The sequence below is a fragment of the Oncorhynchus masou genome, chromosome 20, assembly GCF_036934945.1.
Source record: "Oncorhynchus masou masou isolate Uvic2021 chromosome 20, UVic_Omas_1.1, whole genome shotgun sequence".
Classification (NCBI taxonomy): Eukaryota; Metazoa; Chordata; class Actinopteri; order Salmoniformes; family Salmonidae; genus Oncorhynchus; species Oncorhynchus masou.
Genome location: NC_088231.1, coordinates 12,441,386 through 12,461,278, shown reverse-complemented (window position 1 = coordinate 12,461,278; position 19,893 = coordinate 12,441,386). Strand labels below are relative to the sequence as shown.

Genomic DNA, 19,893 nt, shown 5'->3' with positions numbered 1-19,893 from the left:
TTCTGCATCCTGATTGGCTTGGCCGGTTTTGATGCCTACCCTCGAATTGCGTGGGTCAATGCCCCTGTGACACCAGCGTGGAGACACTGTGGCCAGTCAGTGTGATTGACAAGGCTGACTGGTATGCTATGGTAGCCTATGGAGAGTGGTCTATAAGCACGGAACATTGAACCCATCAGTAGAGTACATTTTCTCCTCTCTGTCTCCCTTTTCATAAACACATGTCACACTGGCATTCACCAGAGCCAGACAGAGCACCGCTTTTGCCTCAGGCAGCATCCTTTATGACTGGAAAGAATGGAGGAAGTTGGCCTTGGAGTTTAAATGGAAGCTGTCGGGAAACAACGTCTCTCTGGTTGGCTTGGGAGAGTGGTTCAGGCAAACAGAAGAACATTGACGCAGAGGTGTTGAAGAAGAATATAAAGATGGGCTGTATACTCTACAGCAAGTCTGCATTCTGGTGCTCTGAGAACGCATGTTTGCAATAGGTTAACTGAGTGAATTTTTATTTATTTAACCTTTATTTAACTAGTCGGGTCAGTTTAACTAGGCGAGTGAATCTAATATGGATGTTAACTTCACAGAGAGTAAAATGACCTATTGCCAATGTTATTCATCTCCATCATCTCTCATTAAGGATAATGCATGACTGTGTCTAATCTTTCCATCAATCAGATCCACAGCACTTCAGAAGCTCTTTCAGTAACTGCAATATTACAGTAAATGAGGCCATGGGAATGGCAGACAAGGCCATCACAGATAAATGGGCCAAATCAGTGTGTGTGTGTGTGTGTGTGTGTGTGTGTGTGTGTGTGTGTGTGTGTGTGTGTGTGTGTGTGTGTGTGTGTGTGTGTGTGTGTGTGAGAGAGAGCTCGAACGCTGCCTGCAGTGCGCTCGACCCTATCATGTGCGTATGTGCCTGTGTGAGGGCCTCCGTCCATGCGCGGCTGTGTGTGTGACCCCAGCCGTGCCATCTCCACTGAGCTGATTGACAGAGTGTCCATCTCTCCAGAGTGACCCAGTAAATTATTGATCTCCTGCGGGATAAATAGTACACACCGTCTGGACACAAAGTCGATGCCAACAAAGCAGAAAGAACACACACAACACACAACACACAACACACAACACACACAGAGCATGGATCTCAATCAAGTAGAAATCAAGCAGAAAGAAAAGCCTAGACCTTATTGAGGGTCACAGAATGACAGACTGAGACTAGGGTATGTTTGGAGACACCCTATAGGTGGATTGGACTTTCATGTCTGTTGCTGTAAGTTAAGCACCACGGCTTCAGAAACAGCTGTGGAGTTGAATTATGTACAATAAACTTCAACAGTACATATTCTGCGTAAATAAACAAATACACTGAGTGTATAAAACATTAGGAACACCTTCCTAATATTGAGGTGAGCACCCACCCTGTACTCCCTTTAGCCCTCAGAACAACCTCAATTCTTCGGGGCGTGGACTCTACAAGGTGTCGAAAGAGTTCCACAGATGCTGGCCCATGTTGACTCCAATGCTTCCCACAGTTGTGTCAAGTTGCCTGGATGTCCTTTGGTGGTGGACCATTCTTGATACACACAGGAAATTGTTGTGTGTGGAAAAACCCAGCAGCATTGCAGTTCTTGACACCCTCAAACCTGTGCGCCTGGCACCTACTACCATACCGAGTTCAAAGGCACTGAAATCTATTGTCTTGCCCATTCATCCTCTGAACGGCACACATAAAAAGCGGAAATTCGGATTATTGTGTAACTGCTCTTTCAGATTGTAATGGGAACCTGGCAAAATTCTGGAAAACTGTCAAATCCCTGAAGAGTTCTACTTCCTCTCTGCCACAACAAATGTATTCACTGGCCTCATTATGGAAAAAAAATCCATAATTGATGCATTTAATCACCATTTTATTTAAGTGGGCTATCTCTTTGAAATAACTTCTAAGCCCATTCACTATTATATTGGTCTGGATGCTGATAAGGGAAACTTGCTGGATAATCAGAGACATTATAGACAAAGCTTGTCTTTTAGGCCATTTACAGAAAAATAATACCTGGATATTTTGCTGGCAATAGATAACAACAATCCACAGGAGGCGAACAATTGATCTTTTCCCCCTACAATGTAGAAAATAGTATGAGTAGGTGTGTCTACACTTTTGACTGGTACTGTATATATCTCATACAGGGCACATTTGAAAAAGAGACCTAGGTGTCAATGTCTTCCCTGTCCAAATAAAGGTTAAATAAAAAAAGAAGCACACACAATCCATGTCTCAATTGTCTCAAGGCTTAAAAACCCTTCTATAACCGGTCTCCTCCCCTTCATCTACACTGATTGAAGTGGATTTAACAGGTGACATCAAATAAGGGATCATAGCTTTCACCTGGATTCACCTGGTCAGCCTGTGTCATGGAAAGAGCAGGTGTTCCTAATGCTTTGAACATTAACTGTTCCAGCCATTAACTGTTCACAGCCATTAACTGTTCACAGCCATTAACAGCCATTAACTGTTCACAGCCATTAACTGCTCACAGCCATTCACAGTGTAACCAAACAAACATGGCAGGGCTCCAATGCTTGGCACCAAAACACAACCACCACACACGGCTTCTGCAGCACTACCTCGGCACCCCTCCTCTCGCTTGGTGAAAAATCAAATATTTGTCTCTGTTGACTAGACTGACACGTTTCCACTGACGATGATCAACCATCTGCAGCAGACGGTGTTAAACCGACAAAGTGAGTTGAGCTCCATAGAAACAGAATTATCACTCATCACAGAACGTCAACATGAATGGGGATATCAGTTCTAGTAATCATGGATCTAGAATTAAAACCTCGTAGAACAGTAGGAAATCATCACTGACTGCTTTCCAGGGCCTCAGCAGAGATCTAGGATGTCACCCCCACTACCATCCGTTACGTCTATTTACTTGCCAGATATCCTTTTAAAAAGATTATGAGACAGAGAGAGGGAGATGATTCTACCCTGGATATAATTTACAACATTAACAGACGCGGGGGAGGGATGGCAGGGTTCAAGCGCTCCACTCGTATAGCAGAGAAGGAAAAAAAACAAGCAAAACAAACCTAACATGAATAAATCTGAAACCAAAACAAACGTTGAGGGATTTGTGACATTGGTTGTCATGATTCGTCATCACAGGATGACACACAACCTCCGTTATACCGTTAAAGAGGAGAACATTCCCTTAGATTGAATTACAGTACGTTTAATCCTTTTTGTATGCTGCGTCTGCAACCATAGAGGAAAATAATGTAAAAACACCCTCCTATCTAACCCATACATTTATTCAGAGCCACTTATAAATCAGTACATCCAACTAGATGAACAACCACAGGCTATCAATCACTGCAGGCTCTTCAAAATACCTGCTTTACATCTGTCTCTCCACTTTCTTATTAGCCACTTCAGTGAGTTTTACCCAGGGTTCATAGGGAGCTCAGGGCCCATGCTACTCCAGATACAGATGTTGGATCTTAATTTGACCAGGATTGTCACAGCAAAATAATCCTGCAGCAAAAGGATCGCTAGCTGACAGTTTCAGAGGAGAACAGACTGTATGAGGTGACACAAGCATTTATATCGCGAGACATTGGATTAGCTTACTGTACAAGCATTATATTTCGATGTGGAAAAAAGAGAGAGAGCGCGAGAGCGGGCGAGAGAGAGAGAGATTTAACTCCACCTATCTTAACCATTATTTAACCAGGAAGATGGTTAATCCCTTGTGGATGAACTCCTCTTTTACTAGGAACTTGACAAGGGAAGGAGACCAGAGGATCCAACACCTGGTAGCTGAATCACCACCGTGTAGACCAGAAGCGCAAAGAAGATGGAGGAACGTTCTATCCGTTGGAATGGCACTCAGCTCAGCTGGTGCTCGATGGACTGAAGCGTTCAAATCTTACAAATAGAGTTCCACAGCAATGCAGACTGGCTAGGGGCCATGGCACCCTATGGGAGCGTGTCCAACCCTTTTGTGAAGCCTGGCCCCACAGAATTTAATGTTGAAGCATTATATCTCTCGCTGAGGGAGATTGGTCAAATCCTGCCTGGGTTTGATCTCACCGGGGGCACTTTAGACATCAATGGGTGAGGGGGAAAGAAAGCCTCTGGAGAATGACGTCTGGGTTGTGTTCACTAGGGCAAGCCATGGCAAAACATTTTTCAATGGTTTGCAACGGTAGGTGGTGTATGTTTTTGCCAAGGTCACTACTGTTACTGTACCAGACAGATCTAAGTGCATTTAGTTTGATCTAACACTCTGGTAATGGTATTTAACATAGTCCTTCTCCTAAACAACACATTTCCTCAGTTGTCTGGTAAGAATCAAATCAAATCAAATTTTATTTGTCACATACACATGGTTAGCAGATGTTAATGCGAGGGTAGCGAAATGCTTGTGCTTCTAGTTCCGACAATGCAGTAATAACCAACAAGTAATCTAACTAACAATTCCAAAACTACTGTCTTATACACAAGTGGTATGTGGTATTTTCCTTAAATCAGTTATGCAGGGCTCTGTGCATCGCCATCAACTGGTCCAATCGATAGGTGTTTTTCAAGCCCTGATTCAACTATAGTGAAAAGGGTTGTGGAGGGGCACCCACAGGAATGTGTTTGACAGACAGTTGGTTGCGCCATGGGACCTCAGCATGACCTACCTGGGACCTTCTGTCAATGAAACTCAGTCAATAAGGCTCTCCCTTTTTCTCTCTTAGTAACAACAGTGCCTTTGGAAAGTATTCAGACCCCTTGAATACGTTACAGCCTTATTCTAAAATTGATTATATAAAACCATTTCTGCAGAAATCTATAAACAATACCCCATAATGTCAAAGCAAAAATAGTTTATTAGATCTTTTTCCAAATTTATTACAAATAAATAACAGAAATACCTTACTTACATAAGTATTCAGACCCTTTGCATTGAGACTTGAATTGATCTCAGGAGCATCCTGTTTCCATTGATCATCCTTGAGATGTTTCTACAACTTGGAGTCCACCTGTGGTAAATTCAATTGATTGGACATGATTTGGAATGGCACACACCTGTCTATATACGGTCCCACAGTTGACAGTACATGTCAGCGCAAAAACCAAGCCAATGAGGTTGAAGGAATTGTCCGTAGAGCTCCAAGACAAGATTGTGTCGAGGCACAGATCTGGGGAAGGGTACCAAAAAATGTCTGCAGCATTGAAGGTCCCCAAGAACACAGTGACCTCCATCATTCTTAAATAGAAGAAGTTTGGAACCAGCAAGACTCTTCCCCGAGCTGGCTGCCCGGCCAAACTGAGCAATCGGGGGAGAAGGGCCTTAGTCAGGGAGGTGACCAAGAACCCGATGGTCACTCTGACCGAGCTCTAGAGTTCCTCTGTGGAGTTGGGAGAACCTTCCATAAGGACAACCATCTCTGCAGCACTCCACCAATCAGGCCTTTATGGTAGAGTAGCCAGACGGAAGCCACTCCCCAGTTAAAGGCACATGACAGCCTGCTGGGAGTTCTCCTAAAGGCACCTGAAGACTTTCAGACCATGACAAACAAGATTCTCTGGTCTGATGGAACCTAGATTGAACTCTTTAGCCTGAATGCTAATCGTCGCGTCTGGGGGAAACCTGGCACCATCCCTAAAGTGAAGCATGAGGGTAGCAGCATCATACTGTGGGGATGTTTTTCAGCAGCAGGGACTGAAAGACTAGTCAGTATTGAGGTAAAGATGAACGGAGCAAAGTACAGAAAGATCCTTGCTGACACCCTGCTCCAGAGCGCTCAGGACCTCAGACTGGGGCGAAGGTTCAACCTTCCAACAAGACAACAACCCTAAGCACACAGCCAAGGCAACGCAGGTGTGGCTTCGGGACAAGTCTCTGAATGTCCTTGAGTGGCCCAGTCAGATGCCGATCTTGAACCCGATCTACCATCGCTGGAGAGACCTGAAAATAGCTTTCGAGGATCTGCAGAGAAGAATGGGAGAAACTCCCCAAATACTGGGGTGCCAAGCTTGTAATGTCATACCCAAAAAGACTCAAATCAAATCAAATGTTATTTGTCACATACACATGGTTAGCAGATGTTAATGTGAGTGTAGCGAAAAGCTGGTGCTTCCAGTTCCGACAGTGTAGTACTGTAATATCAACAAGTAATCTAACAATTACACAACATCTACCTTATACACACACATGTAAAGGGATGGAATAAGAATATGTACATATGAATATATGGGTGAGCGATGGCCGAGCGGCATAGGGAAGATGCAATAGATGGTATAAAATACAGCACATGAGATGAGTGATGTAAGATATGTAAACATTATTAAAGTGGTATTATTTAAAGTGACTAGTGATCCATTTATTAAAGTGGCAAAGGATTTCAAGTCTGTATGCAGACAGCAGCCTCTCTGTGTTAGTGATGGCTGTTTAACAGTCTGAATGTCTTGAGATAGAAGCTGTTTTTTAGTCTCTCGGTCCCTGCTTTGATGCACCTGTACTGACCTCGCCTTCTGGATGGTAGCGGGGTGAACAGGCAGTGATTCGGATGGTTGTTGCCCTTGATGATCTTTTTGGTCTTCCTGTGACATCGGGTGGTGTAGGTGTCCTGGAGGGCAGGTAATTTTCCCCCGGTGATGTGTTGTGTGGACCGCACCACCCACTGGAGAGCCCTGCGATTGTCGGCGGTGCAGTTTCCGTACTAGGCGGTGATGCAGCCTGACAGGATGCTCTCAATTGTGCATCTGTAAAAGTTTGTGAAGGTTTTAGGTGACAAGTCAAATGTCTTGTCAAATCCTCCCTGTAGGCTGTCTTGTAGTTGTTGGTAACAAGCCCACTGCTGTTGTGTCGTCTGAAAACTTGATGATTGATATGGAGGCGTGTATGGCCATGAGGTCATGGGTGAACAGAGAGTACAGGAGTGGTCTGAGCACGCACCCTTGAGAGGCCCCAGTGTTGAGGATCAGCGAAGAGGAGATATTTCCTACCCTCACCACCTGAAGGCGGCCTGTCAGGAAGTCCAGGACCCAATTGCACAGGGCGGGGTTGAGACCCAGGGCCTCAAGCTTAATGATGAGCTTGGAGGTATTATGGTGTTGAATGCTGAGCTGTAGTCAATGAACATCATTCTTACATAGGTATTCCTCTTGTCCAGATGGGATAGGGCAGTGTGCAGTGTGATGGCGATGGCATCGTCTGTGGATCTGTTGGGGCGGTATGCAAACTGAAGTGGGTCTAGTGTGGCAGGTAAGTTGGAGGTGATATCATCCTTGACTAGTCTCTCAAAACACTTAATGATGAGAAAAGTCAGTGTTACAGGGCAATAGTCATTTAGTTCAGTTATCTTTGCCTTCTTTGGTACAGGAACAATGGTGAAGCATGTGGGAACAGCAGACTGGGATAGGGAGCGATTGAATATGTCTCTAAATACACCAGCCAGCTGGTCTGCGCATGCTGTGAGGACGTGGCTAGGGAAAGCAGGCAAAGAAGGTGTTTAGTTTGTCTGGAAGCAAGACATCCGTGTCCTTGACGAGGTTGGTTTTCTTTTTGTAGTCCGTAATGGCCTGTAGACCCTGCCACATATGTCCCGTGTCTGAGCCATTGAATTGCAACTCAACTTTGTTCCTATATCGACATTTCGCGTGTTTGATTGCCTTGCAGAGGGATTAACTACACTGTTTATATTCGGCCATATTCCCCAACATCTTTCCATGGTTGAATGCAGAGGTTCGCACTTTCAGTTCTACCCACTGTTTCTGGTTAGGGTAGGTTTTAATAGTCACAGTGGGTACAACATCTCCTATGCACTTCCTTATAAACTCACTCACCGAGTCAGTGTATAAATGGATGTTATTCTCTGAGGCTTCCCGGAACATTTCCCAGTCCGCGTGATCAAAACAATCTTGACGCATGGTCAGGCCAGAGTTGAATGGTTCTAGTCACGGGAACATTCTGTTTGAGTTTCTGCCTATAGGACGGTAGGAGCAAGATGGAGTCGTGGTTGGATTTTCCAAAGGGAGGGCGGGGGAGGGCCTTATATGGATTAGAGTAGCAGTGATCAAGTGTATTGCCAGCGCAGGTGCTACAGTCAATGTGTTGGTAGAATTTAGGTAGACTTGTTCTCAAATTAGCTTTGTTAAAATCCCCAGCTACAAAAAAATTCAGCCTCAGAAAATATATTTTCCAGTTTCCATAGATTCTAGTGAAGTAACTATTTCTCTCTCTCTACGTCTCTCTCTACGTCTCTCTCTACGTCTCTCTCTACGTCTCTCTCTACGACTCACTCACTCACTCACTCACTCACTCACTCACTCACTGTGCACGCCTGGCAAATGAGTGAATGTTGGTGTTCCTTGACTTGCCCTCGACCTATACACACAACTCTCCCACTTTTTATTCCTCAAGACCATGTCTTGAAAACAAACACAGAGAAATTCTGGAGTGCTGCATGCCTCCCCCTGTCCTCCTACCGTCTCCTCCAACACAGAGCACTATCTGTCTTTCCTGCCTGACTCCCCCCCCTCTCTCTCCCCTTCTCCTTATGTGAGACAGGACAGAGAGCTGACAGCTTCTAAAAATAGCAGCCTGGGTAGAGGCATGTTCTGGCCTTCTCCATTCATACACTTTGGCTTTTTTGTGCATATAACAAAACTAAAAGATGAAGCTTTTCTAAGAACTTAAAATGAGGTCCTGACAGTTCTCAGGGGGGCTTTAGTTTAGAGACTGTTTGGTGGTAAACCAGTTCACCAAGGCTGCACATTAAACCATTACCATGGAGTGAAAAGCAAGTGGAATAACAATTCCATAGCTACTGTATAACCAAAATGTATTCATTTATGCTCTTACTCTTTTTATAAGTTGAATTGACTATAATAGCCAAAGAAAACGCGATACTGGTATTAAAACTGAATCTCTTTTCAAGTAGTCAGCAGCCAAAACACCTCTTATTGATAGGGGACTGTTTCAGCCTCACTCTAAGCACTGTTGACGTGACAACCATGGAAGCCTAGACATGCACTAAGGAGCTTGTTATATATAATTAACGTAGCGAAAGGAGGAAAAAACAAGCTTTTTCAATTATCAGATGACATTCCTTCTCCTACATCTGTCCCCCCTCTCTCTCTGTCCCCCATCTCTCTGTACCCCCCTTCTATCTGTCCCCCTTCTCTCTCTGTACCCCCCTCTCTGTACCCCCTCTCTCTCTGTACCCCCCCTTCTCTCTCTCTGTCCCCCCCCTTTTCCCCCTCCTTTCTCTGTACTCCTGTACCCCTTCTCTCTGTACCCCCCTCTCTCTCTGTCCACTCCTTCTCTCTGTACTCTCCACCCTTCTCTCTGACTCTCCCTCTCCTGACCCCCTCTCTCTCTGTCCCCCCTCTCTGTACCCGCCTCTCTCTCTGTACCCCCTTTTCTCTGTCGCCTCCTTCTCTCTGTACCCCCCTCTCTCTGTCCCCCCCTCTCTATCCCCCATCTCTCTGTTCCCCCTTACTCTCTTTACTCCCCCTGTCTCTCTCTGTACTCCCCCTTCTCCCCTTCTCTCTCTGTACTCCCCTTCTCTCTCTGTACTCCCCCTTCCCTCTGTACTCCCCTTCCCTCTGTACTCCCCCTTCCCTCTGTACTCCCCCTTCCCTCTGTACTCCCCCTTCTCTCTGTACTCCCCCTTCTCTCTCTGTACTCCCCCTTCTCTCTCTGTACTCCCCCTTCTCTCTCTGTACTCCCCCCCTTCTCTCTGTACTCCCCCTTCTCTCTCTGTACTCCCCCTTCTCTCTGTACTCCCCCTTCTCTCTCTGTACTCCCCCTTCTCTCTGTCCCCCCTCTCTCTCTGTACCCCCTTCTCTCTGTCCCCTCCCCTTCTCTCCCTGTCCCCCCTCTGTACTCCCCCTTCTCTCTCTGTACTCCCCTTCTCTCTGTCCCCCCCTTCTCTCTCTGTACTCCCCCGTCCCCCCCCTTCTCTCTCTCTGTCCCCCTCTCTGTACCCCCCCTCTCTCTCTGTACTCCCCCTTCTCTCTGTCTCCCCCTTCTCTCTCTGTACTCCCCTTCTCTCTCTGTCCCCCCTTCTCTCTGTCCACCCCTTCTCTCTCCACCCCTTCTCCCCCACTTCTCTCTCACCCCCACTTCTCTCTCACCCCCACTTCTCTCCCTGCCTCCATCCACCCACCCACCCATCCAAGCCTCTTCCATTCTCTCTGCTGCTCTCAGTCATCTAAAAATACATCTTCGTTTCCTTGTCTCCCTCTCGTTAATTGAAGCACAACATAATCCTGATTAGCCAGCAGTGAGGAAGCGGGCGTGCTAAGGTTGACTTAGCGTTGGCAATAAGGACATGACAGGCCCATGAAAGATGCAGGTAGAAGAAATTACATTATTCAGCCTGCAATGCCTCCTACTTCACTGTGCACTTTACGTCACTGGCTGAATAAGGCCACACTTAGGCTGCATCTGAAATAGGGCTGGTCAAAAGTAGTGCACTATATAGGGAATATGCGCGCCATTTGGGACACACACTCACTCCAGATAGTGCTGTGGTAGACTGGAGCATCACACTTCACTGGCTGGCTGGCTGGCTGTCTGGCTGGCTGTCTGTAAACAAGTCTATAGTTGCGTTAGACAGTATTTTGACCAATCAGATCAGTTCTAAAAAAGATCTGACGTGAAAACATCTGATTTGATTGGTCAAAAGACCAATTAGTGGGAAAAATATCCGAATTGGGCTGCATGTCTAAACACAGCCAAAGAAGCTGAATAAGGCCTCACTGTGAAAGCCTGCAGTGATTGTGTTGTCATGAGAAGGAAGAAAAAGTTTGATTTTTGAGTTAGAATTGTGTTTCGTGACATTGCTCTCCAAATGGTAATAGTAAAAAATGATAATAAGGCCAAACTTATAATATTAGATAGTGGTGCCGTTAGCTTGAGATGTGGAGTTAGAGATCTGCAGTTGTTTTTTCTGTTTTGTGAAAGAAGACCAAGGTTGAATTCCCGAATTGGAACCGTGTTCTCTGACATTGCTGGTTGTAAGAAATGGTAATAGAGCTCTGCTGATGTCGAGAATGTTGTGAGCCATATTGCGTGTTTATATGCAATCTGTGAATATCGAAACCATCTTGAACGGAGTAAAAAAAAAATAAGCCTGACTGTTTCGGCTCAAAGCCATTTAGAAGAGCACTATGAATTTTCTAGTTTTCAAATGTAGATGTAAATGTACATTCATAAATGTAAATTCATGAATTGTGATCATTCCTTCAACGTCGTCAAACTATTATACCACTAAGATTAACAGGTCACCATTACCTTGTTTCTGTTTTCTTTGAATGAGTCACAGATTTACAAAGCAGAAGCGTGAAGACTCTTGTCCCACCATTATTCTTTTTTTTACCCCTTTTTCTCCCCAATTTCGTGGTATCCACCATCTTGTCTGATTGCTACAACTCCCGTACGGGCTCGGGAGAGACGAAGGTTGAAAGTCATGCGTCCTCCGATACACAACCCAACCAGCTGCACTGCTTCTTAACACAGCGCACATCCAACCCGGAAGCCAGCCGCACCAATGTGACGGAGGAAACACCGTGTACCTTGCAACCTTGGTTAGCGCGCACTGCGCCCGGCCCGCCACAGGAGTCGCTGGTGCGCGATGAGACAAGGACATCCCTACCGACCAAGCCCTCCCTAACCCGGACGACGCTAGGCCAATTGTGCGTCGCCCCACGGACCTCGCGGTCGCGGCCGGTTACGACAGAGCCTGGGCTCGAACCCAGAGTCTCTGACGGCACTTAACCACTGCGCCGCCCGGGAGGCGTCCCACCATTATTCTTAGCGTTGGTGTTCATGATGCCATATGAAAACCTAATTAGATTTCACAATTAAGGTCCCATCTTTCAACTCTAACTGTGTGGAGCAGCCGGAGGAAGGCTTGGTGCATATTCACTAAACCTCATCACATAAAAAGTAGCCTAATTTGGGATGGAAGATCATTTTTGTGTTTCTGCACAGTCCGACTGCAATGGACTCGACCTCAAACACTCCCATTGTATCTTACCTGTGTTATAGTGCTTGGTGCAGTATCTCAGATCCGTCTCATCCTTCATTATGAACTGTGGGAGGGTCAACCCATCAGCTACCTGGACTGGTCCATTCTCCTGCCACTCAAAGATCAGGTCGTTCATTGTGTAGCCAACTGGAAAAGAAGAGAGGCGGGACTTGCAATCAGATAATATAGCCTCGGCCCGGGTTACTGTACAGTGAAAGCACTGTGTGTGTCAACAGCTGACGTAAAAAAGCCTTTATAAATACATATTCAATTGATGATTTCTACATTTCATATCTCCACCGAGACCAGATTTATGGGAAGATCCAAATATCATGGATACCCTTCGTGTTATATGCTGTATCATACAATACCAAGTGTGGATTACACTGCATCAAGGATAAGTTGTTCCTTTCAATAGATCAACCAGGAGTCAATGTTGTTAATGTCCCACTGTCTTTTGTGCTAAAGGAATAAGCACGGGCAGACTTCATGGGCCAACCCACTATTTAGTATACCAACCCACTATTTAGTATACCAGCCCACTATTTAGTATGCCAACCCACTATTTAGTATGCCAACCCACTATTTAGTATGCCAACCCACTATTTATTTTACCAACCCACTATTTAGTATGCCAACCCACTATTTAGTATACCAACCCACTATTTATTATCCCAACACACTATTTAGTATGCCAGCCCACTATTTAGTATACCAGCCCACTATTTAGTATACCAACCCACTATTTAGTATGCCAACCCACTATTTAGTATGCCAACCCACTATTTATTATGCCAACCCACTATTTAGTATGCCAACCCACTATTTATTATACCAACCCACTATTTAGTATGCCAACCCACTATTTAGTATGCCAACCCACTATTTAGTATGCCAACCCACTATTTAGTATGCCAATCCACTATTTAGTATGCCAATCCACTATTTAGTATGCCAATCCACTATTTAGTATGCCAATCCACTATTTAGTATACCAATCCACTATTTAGTATACCAATCCACTATTTAGTATGCCAATCCACTATTTAGTATGCCAATCCACTATTTAGTATACCAATCCACTATTTAGTATGCCAATCCACTATTTAGTATACCAATCCACTATTTAGTATGCCAACCCACCATTTATTTAGTATGCCAATCCACTATTTAGTATGCCAACCCACTATTTAGTATGCCAACCCACTATTTAGTATGCCAACCCACTATTTAGTATGCCAACCCACTATTTAGTATGCCAACCCACTATTTAGTATGCCAACCCACTATTTATTATGCCAACCCACTATTTAGTATGCCAACCCACTATTTAGTATGCCAACCCACTATTTAGTATGCCAACCCACTATTTAGTATGCCAATGACTTCCCAATCCACTAGGATGGAATCGTGTGATTTAGTATACAGATAATGGAGTGACTGACGTGAAAGGAGGAGGATGGAATCCACTATTGACTGAGGCCTTACAGATAATGGAGTGACTATTTACGTGAAAGGAATCCACTATTTAGTATGCCAACCCACTATTTAGTGACTGACTATTTAGTATACCAATCCACTATTTAGTATGCCAACAGATAATGGAGTGACTGACCAATTTAGGATGGAATGGACTATTTAGTATGACTGAAAGGAGGAGGGAGGAACCCTGAGGCCTGAAAAAGGAGGGAGGGAATACAGATAATGTATACCAATGACTATTTAGTATGCCAAACTATGGAGTGAGAAAGGAGGGAATCCACTATTTAGTACTGAGGCCTTACAGATAATGGAGTGACGTGAAAGGAGGAGGATGGAATTTAGATAATGGCCAATCCACTATTTAGATAATGGAGTGACTTAGTGCCAATCCAGGAAGGAACCTTGGATTATGATGGTTTATCCTTTAAATAATGGGTAATTCAGGCAATGACTTCCCAGGATGGAACGTGTGACTGAGGCCTTACAGATAATGGAGTGACTGACGTGAAAGGAGGAGGGATGGAACCTGTGACTGAGGCCTTACAGATAATGGAGTGACTGACGTGAAAGGAGGAGGAATGGAACGTGTGACTGAGGCCTTACAGATAATGGAGTGACTGACGTGAAAGGAGGAGGGATGGAACGTGTGACTGAGGCCTTACAGATAATGGAGTGACTGACGTGAAAGGAGGAGGAATGGAACGTGTGACTGAGGCCTTACAGATAATGGAGTGACTGACGTGAAAGGAGGAGGAATGGAACGTGTGACTGAGGCCTTACAGATAATGGAGTGACTGATGTGAAAGGAGGAGGAATGGAACGTGTGACTGAGGCCTTACAGATAATGGGGTGACTAAAACTGGGTCTGATTCTAAAACCATGTTGACTCGACGATAATATCTCAGGAACGGCATGTAAAACTGGGACCTTGAAATGGGGGAAAAAAAGGAATCTATTGGTTTATTCCTCGGAATAAGGTCCCAGTTAACTGAGTACTAGTCATGCTAATGACCTCTTTCCATTTGAAGCATTAACATCTCCTATGGTGTCCATCAGCGAGCTTGTCACGTTCAGACCTTTATTTCCTTTGTTTTATCATTATTTAGGATAGTCAGGGCGTGAGTTGGGGTGGGCAGTCTATGTTTGTTTTTCTATGATTTTGGGTATTTCTATGTTTCGGCCGAGTATGGTTCTCAATCAGAGGCAGGTGTCATTAGTTGTCTCTGATTGAGAATCATACTTAGGTAGCCTGGGTTTCACTGTTTGTTTGTGGGTGATTGTCTATGTTAGTTGCTTGTGTCAGCACAGTTCTCATTATAGCTTCACGGTCGTTATTCGTTTATTGTATTCAGTGTTCAGTGCTCAGTGCTTTCTTTAATTAAAAACTTCACCATGAACATATACCACGCTGCATTTAGGTCCGTTCCTTACGATGATCGTGCCATAGCTGTAGGGAACGGGCATGCTAACAGCTATGCACTATTGTGCAAGATGAAATAAGTATCCAGTCTCCAGTAGGAAAATATATCTTTGAACGTAAGGACACTGAAAGATACCGACAAGAGTTAAATAATCAAGAGAAATTATATGAAATATCTGCAGCTGGATATAGAAGCATCTTGAATATATCTGCACCCTGCATGTAGGCTATTTATCTTTAACCCGACGTATCCCATGATGCAGTTCACCAGCCCAGGGGACTAGGCAGTGCAGACATTTCGGTTAATATTGGGAGATGAAAGTAGACAAAGCAGACTCCGCAGTATGAGTCAATGTACTGTAGTCACAACATGACTAAGAGCTTCCTCTGCTCCTACATTCCTATTGGTTCGCACTAATGGATGATTTTCGAATGGCAGTTTATGCCTTAGGTGGTGGATGAGGTGCGTTTCCCCCTATGTAAAACACTTGGAGCATCTGGAAAAGCTCTACACACTGTCCAATAAATGATGACATTAAGAGGCTAAATACTGGCCATGCATACACTCTAAAGATGCTACAGTATCCCAACAGACCGACCATCATAACCAGTCATTATAATTGATAAGATTTCATAAATGACATGAAATAGGCATGCCTATCTATTTCCCTCCATTCCAGACACCGGGCATCGACCCATCAACGTCATTCCCTTTTCACATTTGAACTCACATTTCAGATGGCTAAAGCCAGCCAGAAGGGCCTCACCAACTGTGGTACATAAAATAATGAAATAACCCCGGGGCCGTACAAAAAGAAGACAAATGACCTCCCCAAGCATTAAACAGTACAGCGCCATGGTAACTATCCCCCCGGGCCGCAACTGCACTGGAAAGGACAGGGTGTGTAAAAATGTATAACAACAATTAATGATGGAGCTCAATGTAATTATCGCGTCTCTGTGTCCATTTTGTACTTCTTTCCACATGTTAGAGAGGTGTAGAGGGGGGAGGAGAGAGAGGACGGGGAGGAGACAGGAAAGTTAGAGGAGACCGAGGGAGGGGGGTGGGGGGGTAATTTAGCAAGGTCATTACTATTAATATAAATGAATCCACCCTCTGCCGCCCCTCTGAGCATATTTAATTTGTAGGTAATGAAGGGAGACATAAAGGAGGGTTTCCTACTCGCTACCGGACATTGATTCACTTCCCACTCACTGCAGTTTCTTCCATATCTGACCATGTATGTTAACCTCTGCCTATACCCAAGTCAAATTATACGCTTTCCTCAACACACTACCTTGCTTATTAAAAATAGAGTCACTTCAAGTTCAGGCCAAGTTATAGCACATCATACAGATTGTTAATACATCATTCATATTATATCATATGTGCTCCCTCTGTATTCCTTCAATATATTCCTCAAGTCATTGACTCCAATTCCTGCTGATTGAAGTGTTTCTACATGATCTTCTGTGGGTTAACGTGCTTGGCCTATCTGATCCAAGCCGTTCAGCGGCTGGCTGAGCAGAGCAGGCTTTAGTTTCGTGGGGTACAGTGTGTGTACAGTGTGTCCACGCCACTGTTGCTAGCTCAGTGGGAGTAAAGTGTTATCTTGTGACTGGCGTTGTCACAGTCATGTTTTGACTAGAGAGAGCGAGAGAGCGAGGGAAGTACTACATAGATGTCCTGGCTAAAAGCCTCTGCAGCTGCGACACAGCAGCAATCGGCATGAATTATTTTGCGACAAACTCGGGCCCCTGTGCAAATGTACAGTGGGGCAAAAAAGTATTTAGTCAGCCACCAATTGTGCAAGTTCTCCCACTTAAAAAGATGAGAGGCCAGTAATTGTCCTCATAGGTACACTTCAACTATGACAGACAAAATGAGAAAAAAAATCCAGAAAATCACATTGTAGGATTTTTAGTGAATTTATTTGCAAATTATGGTGGAAAATAAGTATTAAGTATTGTAAGTATTTGCCAATTTGCTACGTCTTTTAGTGGACAGCGGACACATCCAGTGCTGTGTCTCCTCAAGTCCACACATCTTTAACAAGGTGACGGAGCACTTCCTTTCCTCCATGTGGTAAATGCTAATAGGGGAGTGTGCTGTAGGGAGATGGGGAACGCATAGCGATTGATGGTCCACAGGGATTGATTTCTGCTGTGTAGGAACCCCACTCACAAACTGAAGCGGCTCATCTTGATGGATGGAGTGATTGGGTCTTGAAATGCTCCTTATATGCACATATTCAGCCGGCACTTGATATGCTTATACATGTCCTCCCTTATTAGAAGTGCAGACTTTTGCATATCTAAATATATGTTAATAACCCTCCACTAACAGCCTTCATAACCAATAACGACTGGTCTACTGGCCTGAATGAGTCCATTCCACAAGGCCATATAGACAGTCCAGGCAGGAAGAGACCCTAGAGTATTAGGTCAGTGGTGTGTGTGTGTGTTAGAATGTGTGTGTGTGTGTTAGAATGTGTGTGTGTGCGTGTGTGTGTATATGCGTGTGTGTGTGTGTGTGTGTATATGCGTGTGTGTGTGTGTGTGTGTGTGTGTGTGTGTGTGTGTGTATATGCGTGTGTGTGTATGTGTATAAGTGAGAGCTTACATTCGTGCATCTGTGTGGTCACAAGAGGACATACCACCCACACTGGCATGACAAGCCATTATTATCCTACCCAGGTAAACACATGCCCACGCTCTCTCAACCACAAATCTTATCATATCATTTTACCAGTGACCTCATTATTTATTGGAACTATAAAAAGCTCCCTACTGCCCGTCAGATGAAAAATTCAATCTGAACATCTTACGTAACAGGCTTTTGTCATTTTATTCCACATATCCACGATGGATACTGCAGTCACAGGGCTATAATGGGTGGATAACATACTAAATACTGCTATACTGCAGTACTACTACAGTAATACTATAGTGCTGTACTCACAGCTCTCTAGCTGCATGATACACGTCTGCACGTCCATGGGGAAGTTCTTCAGGTCCATCGGACAGGAGAGGGTTAATGTCAATCTGGAAAACAGACCATAGAAAATAAAAACATTTGAGTATACATCCCAACTATAAGGCATAGGTATCGTTTGACTTGAAAGGGGCTACACATTAAGCATTCATAACTACTTTGCATATTCATCAGCATTATCACGTGCCTTATGAATGTGTGGGTTCTGAATGTGTTAAGGATGGGTTATGAATGTGTTTTGAATTCCGTTATGTAGGTACCCATCACATTAGGTGGTAGCAGATTTTCTGCTAAGGCCAGAGAAAATTGATTCACTGTTGAACGGATTTTCCCCCCAGAAAAGGGAGGCGAGCGAGCAAAAAAAATAAAAAAAGAATAATCATTCAGGAGGATAAGGAATTACAAGACTTTACCACATTGTCCTTGGCTATATGGACATGAACAATATGCACAATATTCAATTTCAGACTGATTATCAGATTATCATTACTAATACACAAATTAACATTAATGAACATTATTCACATAGGATGTATAATAGAATGCAATATTCTATCATATTCAAATATGATGGAAAAGAAATAAAGTTATGAATGTATGAATGTTTTATCAGTGCATTCATCTGCTTAATTGTAAATTCAAGAATGATTAACAGTAAATAATTGTAATCAAATTCAAATGTTGATGCACAATAATGAGTTCATTACCTGAATGCATCTCTATAGCCGAGGCGTTGACAACATAGTCATACACATTAGGCCTCTCATAGAGTAAGGTCTGCCAAATGAATGTAGCAGTGGATAAAATACATCAATCCAGCCATACAGTATAACCTTTCATCATCATAAAACAATACATACATGCACAATTAGAAGCATCAATCTACATAGATCAAACGTGACCAAATGCGAGCCCAGTAACTTCTCACCGCCTCCTCCTTCGACTGTCTGGCTGCCACAAATATCCCCCCACCTGCTGATCTGCACGAAGTGTGTGCGTGCCACTGGCGATGCACTTTGTTCGACGTGCTAGCTGTTCTTGACGGCGCATCATCACTTCAAACGCATTCCGTCGTGGTGTTATCGGTACTTACATTTTACCGGTACTACCAGTAGTAAGTTATAAATCGCCATTCAGCTGACACACTTTGATTTCATCAATCATTTTGACTTCAATTTGGCTGTCCACAATACTATCAGCTTGCACTGCGTCTTTGCTGATGAATGCCCTGATCTCCGATGCAATAACCATGAAACTGTTTGTTTATAATGAGGGACGTCCCACATTTAACCTGGACACATAAATAGTAGGAATTTGCGCTGGCTTCAGCCTTGAAGGCGTGAGAGAGGAATTAAACATCTGCACGTCGACTTCAGGTGCCAGCGTGTGTGTTTCACTGTCCAATCCGAGGCTGGAACATGATCTGAGCCAGTGATCTGAGTTGGTTTGGTCTCTTGGGAAAGCCTCAAAAAAGAGCGGACAGTGCATTATAAACAGCATATATTAGCCAAAAAATAACACATCTGATTATAAGTATTTTTTTAAATTGGGGTGTTGAGAAAAGTGAGGCGGGGCATCCATTAAACAGTAATTTAACATTGTCCAGCCTAACCTACACTCTTAGGGAAAAAAGGGGATATCTAAAATGGTTCTTCAGCTGTCCACATAGAAGAACCCTTTGAAGAACCCTTTTTGGTTCCAAGTAGAACCCTTTCGAGTTACATGTAGAACCCTTTACACAGAGGGTTCAACATGGAACCCATAATAGTTCTCCTTGGATCCAAACAGGCTTTCCTATGGGGGCAGCCGAAGAACCCTTTACACAGAGCGTTCAACATGGAACCCATAATAGTTCTCCTTGGATCCAAACAGGCTTTCCTATGAGGGCAGCCGAAGAACCCTTTACACAGAGGGTTCAACATGGAACCCATAATAGTTCTCCTTGGATCCAGAAAGG

General features: G+C 44.1%; 1 protein-coding gene across 1 annotated transcript in view; it reads right to left on the bottom strand.

Annotated features, from left to right (window-relative positions):
* Positions 1–19,893, bottom strand: part of LOC135506529 (glycine receptor subunit alpha-3-like) — a 102,620-nt gene that overhangs the window by 18,278 nt on the left and 64,449 nt on the right. The window contains exons 5-6 of the mRNA XM_064925888.1: positions 17,904–17,986; positions 12,049–12,186 (exon numbers count right to left, since the gene is read on the bottom strand). Of these exons, the coding sequence (XP_064781960.1) occupies positions 12,049–12,186; positions 17,904–17,986 (221 nt within the window). The remainder of the gene's footprint in view (positions 1–12,048; positions 12,187–17,903; positions 17,987–19,893) is intronic.